The 12482-nt window shown below is 39.2% G+C and overlaps 1 protein-coding gene across 7 annotated transcripts in view; it reads right to left on the reverse strand.

Annotated features, from left to right (window-relative positions):
- The window catches only part of LOC124615760 (RNA-binding protein 39), a 75523-nt gene that overhangs the window by 43051 nt on the left and 19990 nt on the right, over nt 1–12482 (reverse strand). The window contains exons 3-4 of one of the 7 annotated variants that reach the window (XM_047143854.1): nt 3600–3685; nt 2075–2225 (exon numbers count right to left, since the gene is read on the reverse strand). The exons of 1 other annotated variant lie outside the window; for it this stretch is intronic. In XM_047143854.1, the coding sequence (XP_046999810.1) occupies nt 2075–2128 (54 nt within the window). In that variant the 5' untranslated portion in view covers nt 2129–2225; nt 3600–3685. Of the gene's footprint in view, nt 1–56; nt 2226–3599; nt 3686–5128; nt 5217–12482 lie in introns of all 7 variants that reach the window. 5 more of the 7 variants (XM_047143853.1, XM_047143852.1, XM_047143851.1 and 2 more) reach the window with 5 other exon arrangements.

Raw genomic sequence — 12482 nt, forward strand, 5'->3', positions numbered from 1 at the left:
GGAAAAAAAACCATTAACATTTATATTCAGTCCTATCAAGTCCCAACATTACTTACCTACACTATAATTCCAAGTGCTGCACCATTTACAGTACCATACTCTTAATTCTGTAAAGATAGAGCTTGTGAAAGGTCTTTTTCGAAAAATGGAACTTCTGAGAGAAATTATGAATTTACATTCAAATTAATCAAATACTTGCCTAATAAGCAGATTTAGGCAGGTCTGGTAAACTTAGAAGTTATAACACTCTCGAAACCAACTCTCTGTTTTAAAAACAAAACTGCAAAAGAATGTGGGTATTAGAATGTAAAATTGGAAATGCAATTGATTAGAATTATTACTGAAACGCTGTCGTAAGGGACCACTTCTATGTTTAATCACTGTGAGGTCATCAATTTAAGAATATAAGAGTCCTGTATCAACCTTGAGCCACTTCTTGTGCATAATAAAAGGAACTGCAGTAAGGGCCTGCTCCTGGGAGGGGGGGCAAACACACATTCAAAATCTGAAAGGGGGACTACCTTAACTTTTGTGCTTTCAGAAAGGTCTACAGCAATTTCCACAATGAAAAGGATTCTCTCAAAAATAAACTGAAAATCTACACTAAATTAAATACAGCCAATATACTAATTTTTTCTGTGTTTCTTGCTCTTTCCAACTAACTCTACAAGTTTCCGGTGAGTAACTAAAATTATGAATACTATGACTGTAAAAGAATACTTTTAACACACCCTAATGTGACAGTGGCTTGAATCTACAAACCCTAAACCATAAGGGAATCCAAGAATATATCAATAAGATGTTACAGTAACAATGTGGATTAATAGAGATGGAAAGATTTAACTGAAAATTGTAACACTACATGAAATGCAGCAAAAATCTTCTGAAGCAATATGAACTTTGTTACAGGTACCTTACTGGCAGGGGGGGGGGGGGGGGGGGGGATCGCAGTAGAGATTTAACAGTTGAGACATTGCCTATATGATTTAGATACTTCAGTCCCGAAGGTGTTTGTTCACTCCTAAAACTGTTCCTTTTAGGACGTAACTGCAGACATCTTAACTTTAACCCTGCTTTTGCTACTACTTCCCTTTGACAAAAAAAACTGGCATGTATTGCACGCTGATTTTTTGCTACATAAATTCAACTTCTGGAGGGTATTATAACCACCACATTATGTCAACTTGTAATCAATAATTTTCTTCCTTTGATTAATACAACAATAACCAAGAGCTGTACTGGAGAAATTTAGTTTTCAAATATGTTTTACAAAAATAATACTTGAATAACAGCCCCCAGGTGATTTTTCATTCTTTGGTGTCATGCCAGTAGAAAAAAAGGGGCTAACTATCAGGAGAACAGTATGAATGGCAGCACTGAATGCTACTGTCACCTCACTTTTTGACACATGGAGAAACTATTTACTTGCCACATTCAGTGGGACTACTGGGGTAGACATATAATTGTGAGCCAATTACAGTTCCATTTTTCATAACTTGATACCCCTTTCCAGAAGTACCACACACATTGGCTTCATCAATGCTCCTATAAGAACACAAGAAGAAATCATGGCATACATCCTCTCTCAAGAGGGATTTAACAGGAGGTGTAAAATATGCAACTCGTGTGTAAAATGTCAATCAGACCAATGCATCAAAACAAGTACACAGCAGAAGCTAACAAAACCAAGTTCTCAATTATGCCCAAACTAATTTAGTTTCATATGCCACAAGCCTTCTAGATTTTGCTAAAAAATGTGTGAACTTTTAAAATGGATCTTACGTAAGAATGTCTTCTATAAGATACACCTAACTATATCTCAATTCATTTTTCTTGAATTAAATATACTGCAGCCAGGTTATGGAACCAATACTAAGTCTCAAGTAAACAAAAATGGCAAACTCAGCACAACATTTAACTTTAATAATTCATGAACTGTTATAAAAGTACCTAAGTCTTTAAAGACAGTACATGAGAAATTTTAGGTACAAATCCTACAAATGTTCACAGCTGAAAAGACTATTCCACAAACATCCACAGACACATACAATCCATACATGCAAATAATTTGTACCGCTTTCACTGTATGCCAAAATGTGATTACACATTTTAGTGAAACTGGAAGCATTTAAACAAGGCTTTTACATCCACTGTTTCCTGGAATCAGTCTTGATCCACCGAAGAATCGCCTCTTGGATAAGAGTCGCATACTCATCTTGGGGACCCTGGGGTGACAGAAGGGGATAAATTCAGAAACCTTACTATATACAGAAATTCTACAAAACTCATAACTGTTGAACCGAAATTCATTTATGTAGTTATAGGTAATATACCTATATAAACTCTTTAATTAGTTTACTGCATAGCATATGTAACAAACAAGTGACATGAGCTGCTCTAAAGAGCTTACAGTTTTAAAAGCTTTTCTTGAAATTGCCACAAACTAAACAAAACTATGTGTATTAGGTTACTCAAAGAAAAGAGCTTAACACACAAAATGAATTGGAGAAGCAGGCAATATATTAATAATACATTTCAATTACAGCGAAATGATACAAACTTAAAGGTAGGGAACTGACTCTTGAGAGATGACCTGTGACATGGGCATTTCTGACCATTTACACACATTTAGATTCAAAAGCACAGATAAGAGTTAAATCACGGAAGAGTTGAGATTTACATCTCATGCACAAGGAGGACATTCTCTGATTAGACAAGAATGAAAAAGAAAATCAGTTGTGGCCTTGTTAAAGGAACCACCATAACATTCACTTCATGTATTTCAAGGAAAATGAGAACCTAGTCAGAGTGGAACACCGGAAAAAGAAATATGAAAAAACATAAGCAGCGAATTCAGTGACAACCCATATCAGATCACTGTTTCTCATGGAACTGGTCTACATAATGTTCCACAATTGCTTTAAAAAGCATTCAAATGTAAAAATTATTTTGAAACATATCCAATTTTGCTACAAATTTAGGCAAGGTTGTTAAAATTGCTTTCAAATTATTCTTGAAACTTTGTAAGATAGCCCAGTGATCAAAGCCAACTTTACACTTTCCAATAATACAACTTGGTTTAGCATATCCAGCCACTACCACTAAAACAATAATAAATGGTGCCTCTGTCCATCATCATCATCATCACCACCGTCACCATCACCATGTTTCAATAATTCAAAATGCAACTATTGGTCACTCCTAATTCCCTGTCTATACTGTTATTCAGAACAGGGCTGACTTTCTGCACCCAAACCATAGATTTGGTACCAACAACTTACAATAATTCTAACAGAACTACACAGTAACCTTTCCTAAGTGAGTACCTAAAGGTAGCTCACTATGGTATTTCTCTGTACACTCAAAATTAGACCTGTGATGCACAAGAGATTACAGAACTTTCATCACAAATGATTATGTTGCTTCAGCTTTACAATTGTATTCTATACAACTACCAATACTGAAGCAGGGAAGGAACTATAATGGTAACTACTTCACCAGACTTCTGCAATGTCCAGTTTAGTTTATCAATGCCTAAATTATTATCAAGGCAATAAAAATACAAAGGTCAAAACAATTAGGGGATGTGAATAGCTTACATTGTTTCACAACTGCGTGGCTCCAATGACACTACTGATGAACTTATGAGGGACATTATGCAATCCCTCAAGAACCACCTTCAGTTCTGCAACAGCCATGGGAAGTGTAGGCTTAATTACAGTAAGTCTTGCAGGTAAAATCAAAATATATTCAATAAGATACAGGACCAGGTAGAATGCTGGAACTAATTGAGTCAATTCCTCGACTCTTAGTAGGCCACCAACCAATTGTATGGTGAGCAAGAAGGTCAATAAAATGGAGATAATCACCAATGTCACCACCACAAAACAAATCAAAATGTTGTAACATTCTATACTACTACTCTCAAGACTTCAAATTTTTTTTTTTTTTTTTTTTTTTTTTTTTTTTTTTTTTTTTTTTTTTTTTTTTTGTGAAATGGAGGTTTGTGCTGTCTGCAAACTATTACATGAAGCTGTTTCAAAGCGGAAACAACTAACTGGCTGTTGGTGTTCACAGACAATCTATTCCCGATTTTCAAATACATTTCATGGCTCGAAAACAAATTCACAGATGAAAAAAATTACACTTTGGAACACTTAAACGAAATATTCTACCTCACATTATGACTGCTCAAGTACTATCATGTCAGTTTCTAAGATTCTAATATATTATACTGGAGCACCAATGCATGTACAAAAGTTTTCATCCAATCTGTCCAATCGAGCTTCCTTTCCCTTGTCCATGAGCAATAATTTTAAATTAACACCTTAACTAATTATTATTACTATTGACATTTTCATTGTTTTCTAATGTTTCATGACTGTGCAACAATTTTATAATGAACCACTTCAATTGTTTTAATGTAGAAAAGAGCAACTCCCCCTAAATATACTACACGATACTATTGTCAGGCTGCATCAAGCTGGCTTGACTCCCTAACTGTTTGGATCAGTGTGATATTGAAGTGAATAAATATATTAACTATCACCAAATATATGATAAAATCTCAAGAAGTGTGAATAGCCTGCAAATATTATTAAGAACTAGAATGACAAAGTTCAATGTATGAAAACACAAAGCTGTTGTTTCACTGTATAAAGATAATTTTACAATTCCTGTGACTTGAGAAGCTTGTCTCAAAATACACACTGTATATGAAGGGTCCCAGTAACAACTGATAGGGCGTAGTTCCATAACTAATGTATAAAAATTTACTGGGCAAACTATGCAACCAAGAATATGTTTGTGTAAATCTCATTTTTGGCCAATAACTTTACATACAATGACCAAACTGATTGTGTGTATCACTGTCATTATTGATCATACTCTGTAATTACAACAGATAATCAGTTTTTTCTGCCCACATAATCAACCATGTCTGTTACATATACTATGCCCCAGTACGGAACTGCCAAAAGCTAACTTTAATCTGACTGAAATTGCATTACTGCACAGGGTTAACATATCACCATTATAAGTCAATTTTACTGCCCAAAATGCAAGTGTTTCCATAACTGATAGTCATTCAAAATTAATATTTAATAAAGTATGCAGAAAAAGCAGATACCTAACTAAATTTTTGTTGTACCTCTGTGCTTTGGGCCCCTGCCCGGAGCTGAGGCTCGGATCTGAGCCAAGCTGTGACATGTAAGGGTCTACAAGATACAGAAATGGAGGAGCCTGTCAGTGACACATTTAGATGGCATTCAATAAAACAAAACAAAGATTCAAGAGAATGGCTAACACTGCATGAGAAACGATAATAGGAATATACATAGTCATACCTTCAATACTTTCACAATTAAGTTTAATGAATTTTGAAGTACACAACTAGCATACAATGAAAGCCATTCTCTTATTCATGACATACAAAATGTAAGAAGCATAAAAAATTGTATTCTAGAATTCCAAGATATTTCAGTCTGACATTTTTTAATTTGTCTTAACTAAACGTACTGATGCTTTTCCATAAATATATGACACTGGTAACTTTCCCTTTCAAAACACAGGATGTTACTGAGTTCGCACACACAGACGGTGCAGTCTAGGGCACCTTGCCACGGTTCGCACGGCTCCCTCTGTCGAGGGTTCAAGTCCTCCCTTGGGCATGCATGTGTGTGTGGTCCTTAGCATAAGTTAGATTAAGTAGTGTGTAAGCCTAGGGACTGATGAACTCAACAGTTTGCTCCCATAGGAACTTATCACCACCAACATTTTATACCCACGCACAATCACCGGAACTTCTTAGAGCGCAAACAATGGAGTTATCTGCAACTATCCAGCTCTTAGATTAGAACTCCAGTAAGCTGAGTACTGAACGAAGTTGGCCAAAAACAATGTAAACCTCAACAGTGACAATTAACTAAATAGAACTGTATTATATGATTTGTATCAGTACCAATGCATACAGTTACTCCCTACACCAGCACAAAAATAAGGACCATAATCTTTGAATACAAGCTGATACTTCACTATATGGTGAGAATACAACCAATTCTTGTTATGTGGTAATTTTGCCATCATAAACTTCTTAAAAAAACTATCCAAATGGAACAGGAATCTACAGATGTGGTATACATGTGCAGAGAAACAAAGGATTACAATTCTGGAAAAATTGGAAAATTTATACAAGAAAAAGGTATTGAGCATGTCCGTTACTTGTTGGTAAACTTCTGACCCGTATACAAGCAGTTATTTAACTTGGCATCGATTGACAAGAGTCGTTGGCTATCCTCCTGAGGGATATCATGCCAAATTCTTTCCAATTGACAATTTAAATCATCAAAATCCCAAGACGGTTGGAAGGCCTTGCCCATAATGCTCCAAACATTCTCAACTGAGGAGAGATCCAGTTACTTTGCTGACCAAGGCAGGGTTTGTAAGCATGAAGACTAGCAGTAGAAACTGCCGCCTTGTGTGGTCGGACATTATCTTTCTGAAACGTGAGCCCAGAATTCTTGCCCTGCAAGGCAACAAAACAATGGATAGAATATTGTTGTCGTACCGCTGTGCTGTACGGGTGCCACAGATGACAACCACATGGGTTCTACTATGGAAAGCAATGGAACTCAAGACCATCACTCCTCACTGTCAGGCCATATGGTAGGCAAAAGTCAGGTTGGTATCCCACTGCCACCCGGAACGTCTCCATACACGTCTTCAGTCTGGAATCTTATTGACTGGAGTAGACTTTTCTTCAGTGGGGAGTCCCTCTTTGAACTGAACCCTGATGACCAGTGAAGATGTGACTGGAGACGCACCAGACAGTGGTGGGAAATCAGCCTGCCTGTCGTCTGCCATGCGGCCTAACAAAGAGTGAATGTCTGGCACACGATTTCTATTCATAGCAAGACCCCTTGGTTGTCATCCACACCACCTTTGCAGCACATCAGTATGCCAATGATATTCTACACCCCATTTTTTTGTCCCTTATGGTAAGACATCCTGGTCTTGTCTTACATTTCAGAAAGAAAATTCCTGCCCGCATGTGGCGATAGTTTCTACTGCTTGTCTTCACGCTTGCCAAACCCTACTTTGGCCAGCAAGGTTACTGGATCTTTCCCAAATTGGAAACATTTGGAGCATTATGGGCAGGGCCTTCCAAGCATCTTTGGATTTTGACAATATCCATGTCAGTTTGACAGAATTTGGCATGATATCTTCCTGAAACTCTTTCTCAAGAATAAATCAACCAATTTTCCTGACATAGTAATTATTTGATTGTCTCTACATGTACACCACACATGCTGATTTCTGATCATGTCCGGCAATTTCTCCATGGTTTGTCATCTTTTTTTCTGTCTTTGGGTTAGAAAGGTAACCACATCAATATTTCAACAGACGTTAAAAATAATTAACACAGTTTTGAAGATAAATGGTTTAAAATCAGCAACACTATTACAATTTACTAGTAAGTAAGCCACATTTTCCATCTTTAGTGTTTTCCTGTATGTTTTGAGTATATTTGCTTATATTCTGATGAAGCTTATTGAGAGCATTCTCACACCCTACAAGCATTTCCTCGTTCAGCTCTCTACACATGCAACCAAATAGTTTGTGTGAATGGCTCGTTAAGAAAATATAAATTCTTTGGTACTTAACAGTCCTCAAATGACAGGAAGTATTGTGCACATTTATTGAAATTGGCTGACACATACTGAGGGGAAAATCTAGAATCTGGATCCAATAGGCATAAGAAACTGTTGTACCACATTTTATCATTAGAGCATATGGCTCTTTAACTGGTAACTATAACCCTCAGCAACACCAAAGAGTATACAGAGCAAATAAATCAGGAGAAAAGAGGAAAGATACAGCATCAAAAATGGCAAATAATCATAGAAGAACAATTGCTTTTTCACGAGATCTAGGAATTAATTGTAATTAAGAAGAAGTCTCTCTTGCTAACAAATATAAACCACAAGCAAGGTTAAAGTGTATTTTAGGAGCAGCTAGTCATCATCAGAGTTTTCACAAATGTCACTGCACCTGAACACAGAACTAACATGGTTTGAACCAAACATTCAGTAGCATAGCAGTACATTCATAACAATGAACTATATTTGAAATCCATTTCAGGACAACTCAATTGAATAATAAAAGATCACCATTTAGCTTTTATATTTAGGTTTATACACTCCTGGAAATGGAAAAAAGAACACATTGACACCGGTGTGTCAGACCCACCATACTTGCTCCGGACACTGCGAGAGGGCTGTACAAGCAATGATCACACGCACGGCACAGCGGACACACCAGGAACCGCGGTGTTGGCCGTCGAATGGCGCTAGCTGCGCAGCATTTGTGCACCGCCGCCGTCAGTGTCCGCCAGTTTGCCGTGGCATACGGAGCTCCATCGCAGTCTTTAACACTGGTAGCATGCCGCGACAGCGTGGACGTGAACTGTATGTGCAGTTGACGGACTTTGAGCGAGGGCGTATAGTGGGCATGCGGGAGGCCGGGTGGACGTACCGCCGAATTGCTCAACACGTGGGGCGTGAGGTCTCCACAGTACATCGATGTTGTCGCCAGTGGTCGTCGGAAGGTGCACGTGCCCGTCGACCTGGGACCGGACCGCAGCGACGCACGGATGCACGCCAAGACCGTGGGATCCTACGCAGTGCCGTAGGCGACCGCACCGCCACTTCCCAGCAAATTAGGGACACTGTTGCTCCTGGGGTATCGGCGAGGACCATTCGCAACCGTCTCCATGAAGCTGGGCTACGGTCCCGCACACCGTTAGGCCGTCTTCCGCTCACGCCCCAACATCGTGCAGCCCGCCTCCAGTGGTGTCGCGACAGGCGTGAATGGAGGGACGAATGGAGACGTGTTGTCTTCAGCGATGAGAGTCGCTTCTGCCCTGGTGCCAATGATGGTCGTATGCGTGTTTGGCGCCGTGCAGGTGAGCGCCACAATCAGGACTGCATACGACCGAGGCACACAGGGCCAACACCCGGCATCATGGCGTGGGGAGCGATCTCCTACACTGGCCGTACACCACTGGTGATCGTCGAGGGGACACTGAATAGTGCACGGTACATCCAAACCGTCCTCGAACCCATCGTTCTACCATTCCTAGACCGGCAAGGGAACTTGCTGTTCCAACAGGACAATGCACGTCCGCATGTATCCCGTGCCACCCAACGTGCTCTAGAAGGTGTAAGTCAACTACCCTGGCCAGCAAGATCTCCGGATCTGTCCCCCATTGAGCAAGTTTGGAACTGGATGAAGCGTCGTCTCACGCGGTCTGCACGTCCAGCGCGAACGCTGGTCCAACTGCGGCGCCAGGTGGAAATGGCATGGCAAGCCGTTCCACAGGACTACATCCAGCATCTCTACGATCGTCTCCATGGGAGAATAGCAGCCTGCATTGCTGCGAAAGGTGGATATACACTGTACTAGTGCCGACATTGTGCATGCTCTGTTGCCTGTGTCTATGTGCCTGTGGTTCTGTCAGTGTGATCATGTGATGTATCTGACCCCAGGAATGTGTCAATAAAGTTTCCCCTTCCTGGGACAATGAATTCACGGTGTTCTTATTTCAATTTCCAGGAGTGTATTACACTGTAAATAATACTGATTATTAATGCAGCTTTTGCGATATCAATAACAGTCATCAACAGGATGCCTTGAATATGAGCACACTACAAAGAAAAAGGTGTCTGGATTGGCTTTTTACAGTGATTCTGTGGATCAACTACAGGACATACATCGATAAAGTTATTGAGAATCCAAAATCGGGTAGCAAATGTGCTATTGAAAAACCAAAAGGCTACATTTATTCTCTTGAAGTTTTATAATAGATATCTTGCTGTATGCCCAATTCATCATGAAGTTTTGCATTACCATTGACACGTGTAGTTTGCATTGTTTATCAAAAACCCCATTACTTTAGTGACCATAGGAGCCATAGCTAACATTTTTGTGACAATTTCATTTTTTAGGATGATAAGCTGTGAGCAGACTGTGCACACTTCACAAAGACATTCCCTGAGGAAGTAAAGATTAACAAAATGAAATGCACTGCAGTATATACAATTATCAAGCTGGCTAAACATGTTTGAAACTTGGTGTGCATTTTCGATGGAATTCTCCTCACACACTGGATGACCTCAGGACGGACACCATCTAAGAGTGGGTAAGGCCTAAACAGGAATGTCTGTACGATCTTGTGAACAGCATGTCAAGGAGGATCAAAGCATGTTAAATGCTTGGGATGGAGCACTATGGTAGTGGACATTACATTGTAGCATATTTTGATTACAAAGCTGTCAACATTTCAGCAAACTGTCTACTTTTTGGTGTTTATATTTACTGTATTTTTTTAAAGTTTTGTACAGCTTAATTTTTTTATTTCCTACTCCCTTCAATCAAAGCCAACACATCTAGATACTGAGATGGCAGAAAACTATTTTTGAGCAGTGTAGATGTAGCGAGGAAATAAATTGTGTCATAAGAACTGCAAAGGTTTCTGTAGGCATTTCCAAACTGAATAAAAACCCTTTTCCATTTGCCTGTAAACCACACAAAATATCTCTCTCTCTCTCTCTCTCTCTCTCTCTCTCTCTCTCTCTCTCTCTCTCTCTCTCTCTCTCTCTCGAGACTGTGACATTGTGAACTGTAGAGCAGCAAAGGGCTAGATTAGTTTAAAAGGTGACTAGCTGTGCGTTGGTAAGTGTCCACTGTGGTCTGATTTTCAAGTTTTTAATATCTTTGAAGGTGTTTATAAAGAGAACACCCCGCTCAAAACCCCCACATTTCCACAGGATCTCATACGTTCACATTAAAGCACACACAACTGCACGACAACCTAGTAACCGAAGTGGCCGACAAGTTGTATCATGCTTTTCAATACTTACAGTTTTCATTTTATGGCGTAGTTGTCTATTGTATTACTTTACTAAATATCCACAAGGTTTTTCTTCAACCACCAAGAAAACAATCCTGCAATCACTATTTGCCAGACTTTTCTTGTCCCATTGGTCATGTACAATCACGTGTACTGGTGTACGAAATCATCCCAGGAACATATTAATATTTAATAATACATTTAAATCGGGTAAACAAAATTGCTCCACAATCATTCTTTCTGTGCTAGAGGTATGTCCACTACAGGGTTGTGCACAATTTTTCTTTCTAGTATCATATTTGTGTGTATCACGAAGGCTCTGAAGTTCACTTGTAAATCTAGTCACCGCCAAGTGTGACCATTATTTCTCAAGCTAAATTAATACTATGCCATCGAACATTACGGTTTGCCAAGAAGGGAAAGTAAACAATGGTAAAAAGCAAAGTGCTCCAAAGTTGCAAAATGTTGCAGATCCTACAAATGTTGAGGAAGATTCACCAAAACTAGCATGATGAACTTACCAACGTTGGAAATATTAAGAAATGTACTAGCCACTGACATTTGGCATCTTCACCTAAAATACGAGTGCAAATCCTCAGCCAGACTTTGCAATCCCTCTATTACACTAATTGAACACACTTCCAAAATGTCGCACACCAATAATAGTGTCCAGTTTTGAGGCGAGGCAGAAAGAATTATTTCACATTTGTGGCAAGAAGGGCTTTCACAACAATGTAGTTTCCTTTACCACCTATTACTTACAGTATCTTACTTCTGGTTATCACCTCTCAGAATAATGAGTGGCCCTGTGCTTTAACACAGAGGTCAAGGATTTAAAAACATTTCATTTTGCCACACTGGGTATTGAGAAAATTCCCTAGGCTACTGTATTTGCAGTTTTAATAACTTTATTACCACAAGCCACAGTAAAACACAAGAGATCCCAGATACAGGTGTATGGCAGAAGGCATTATGCGCTCTCAGATAATCAGAGCAGACGAGAAATTTCATTGTTTGAAAACTTCACATTAGCTTTTCTGCTCTAAAGATCAGAAAAGAACGCATTCAGTAGTTTGACCTTGCGTGAGTGAGTTGTGTGTGTGTGTATGTGTGTGTGTGTGTGTGTGTGTGTGTGTGTGTGTGTGTGTGTGTGTGAGCGCGCGCGCGTACTTTTTCCATGAAGAGCTTGTTGGCAAAAGGTTCACTTACTGACAGTCTTTTTGTTATGCCTATATGTGACTCAGCATCTCTGCTACATAGTGGGTAGTAACTACCCCTTTCATGATATTGTTACATTCCATCCTGGATTTTCCACTTTTTCATCTGGTCCTAATTTTTTTTTGGTAACTGAGCATTTTGTCAGCCATTTCCACTTCTGAGCATTTAACCAGATGGAATATTGGTAACACAAAAGCTTACATGCCTAATACGTGAACATCAAGTATGATGGAAGCACACAGGTCTCAGCAGAGTGATTCAGTTACTGAGCTGGTTCTGTGCTATCCTTAGCAACTGCGTCAACCAGCTGACATGGGCTTTTGTTTTCCTTCATATGAACTGTGAAATAGGGTGC

Source organism: Schistocerca americana, chromosome 5 (assembly GCF_021461395.2).
Source record: "Schistocerca americana isolate TAMUIC-IGC-003095 chromosome 5, iqSchAmer2.1, whole genome shotgun sequence".
Taxonomy (NCBI): domain Eukaryota; kingdom Metazoa; phylum Arthropoda; class Insecta; order Orthoptera; family Acrididae; genus Schistocerca; species Schistocerca americana.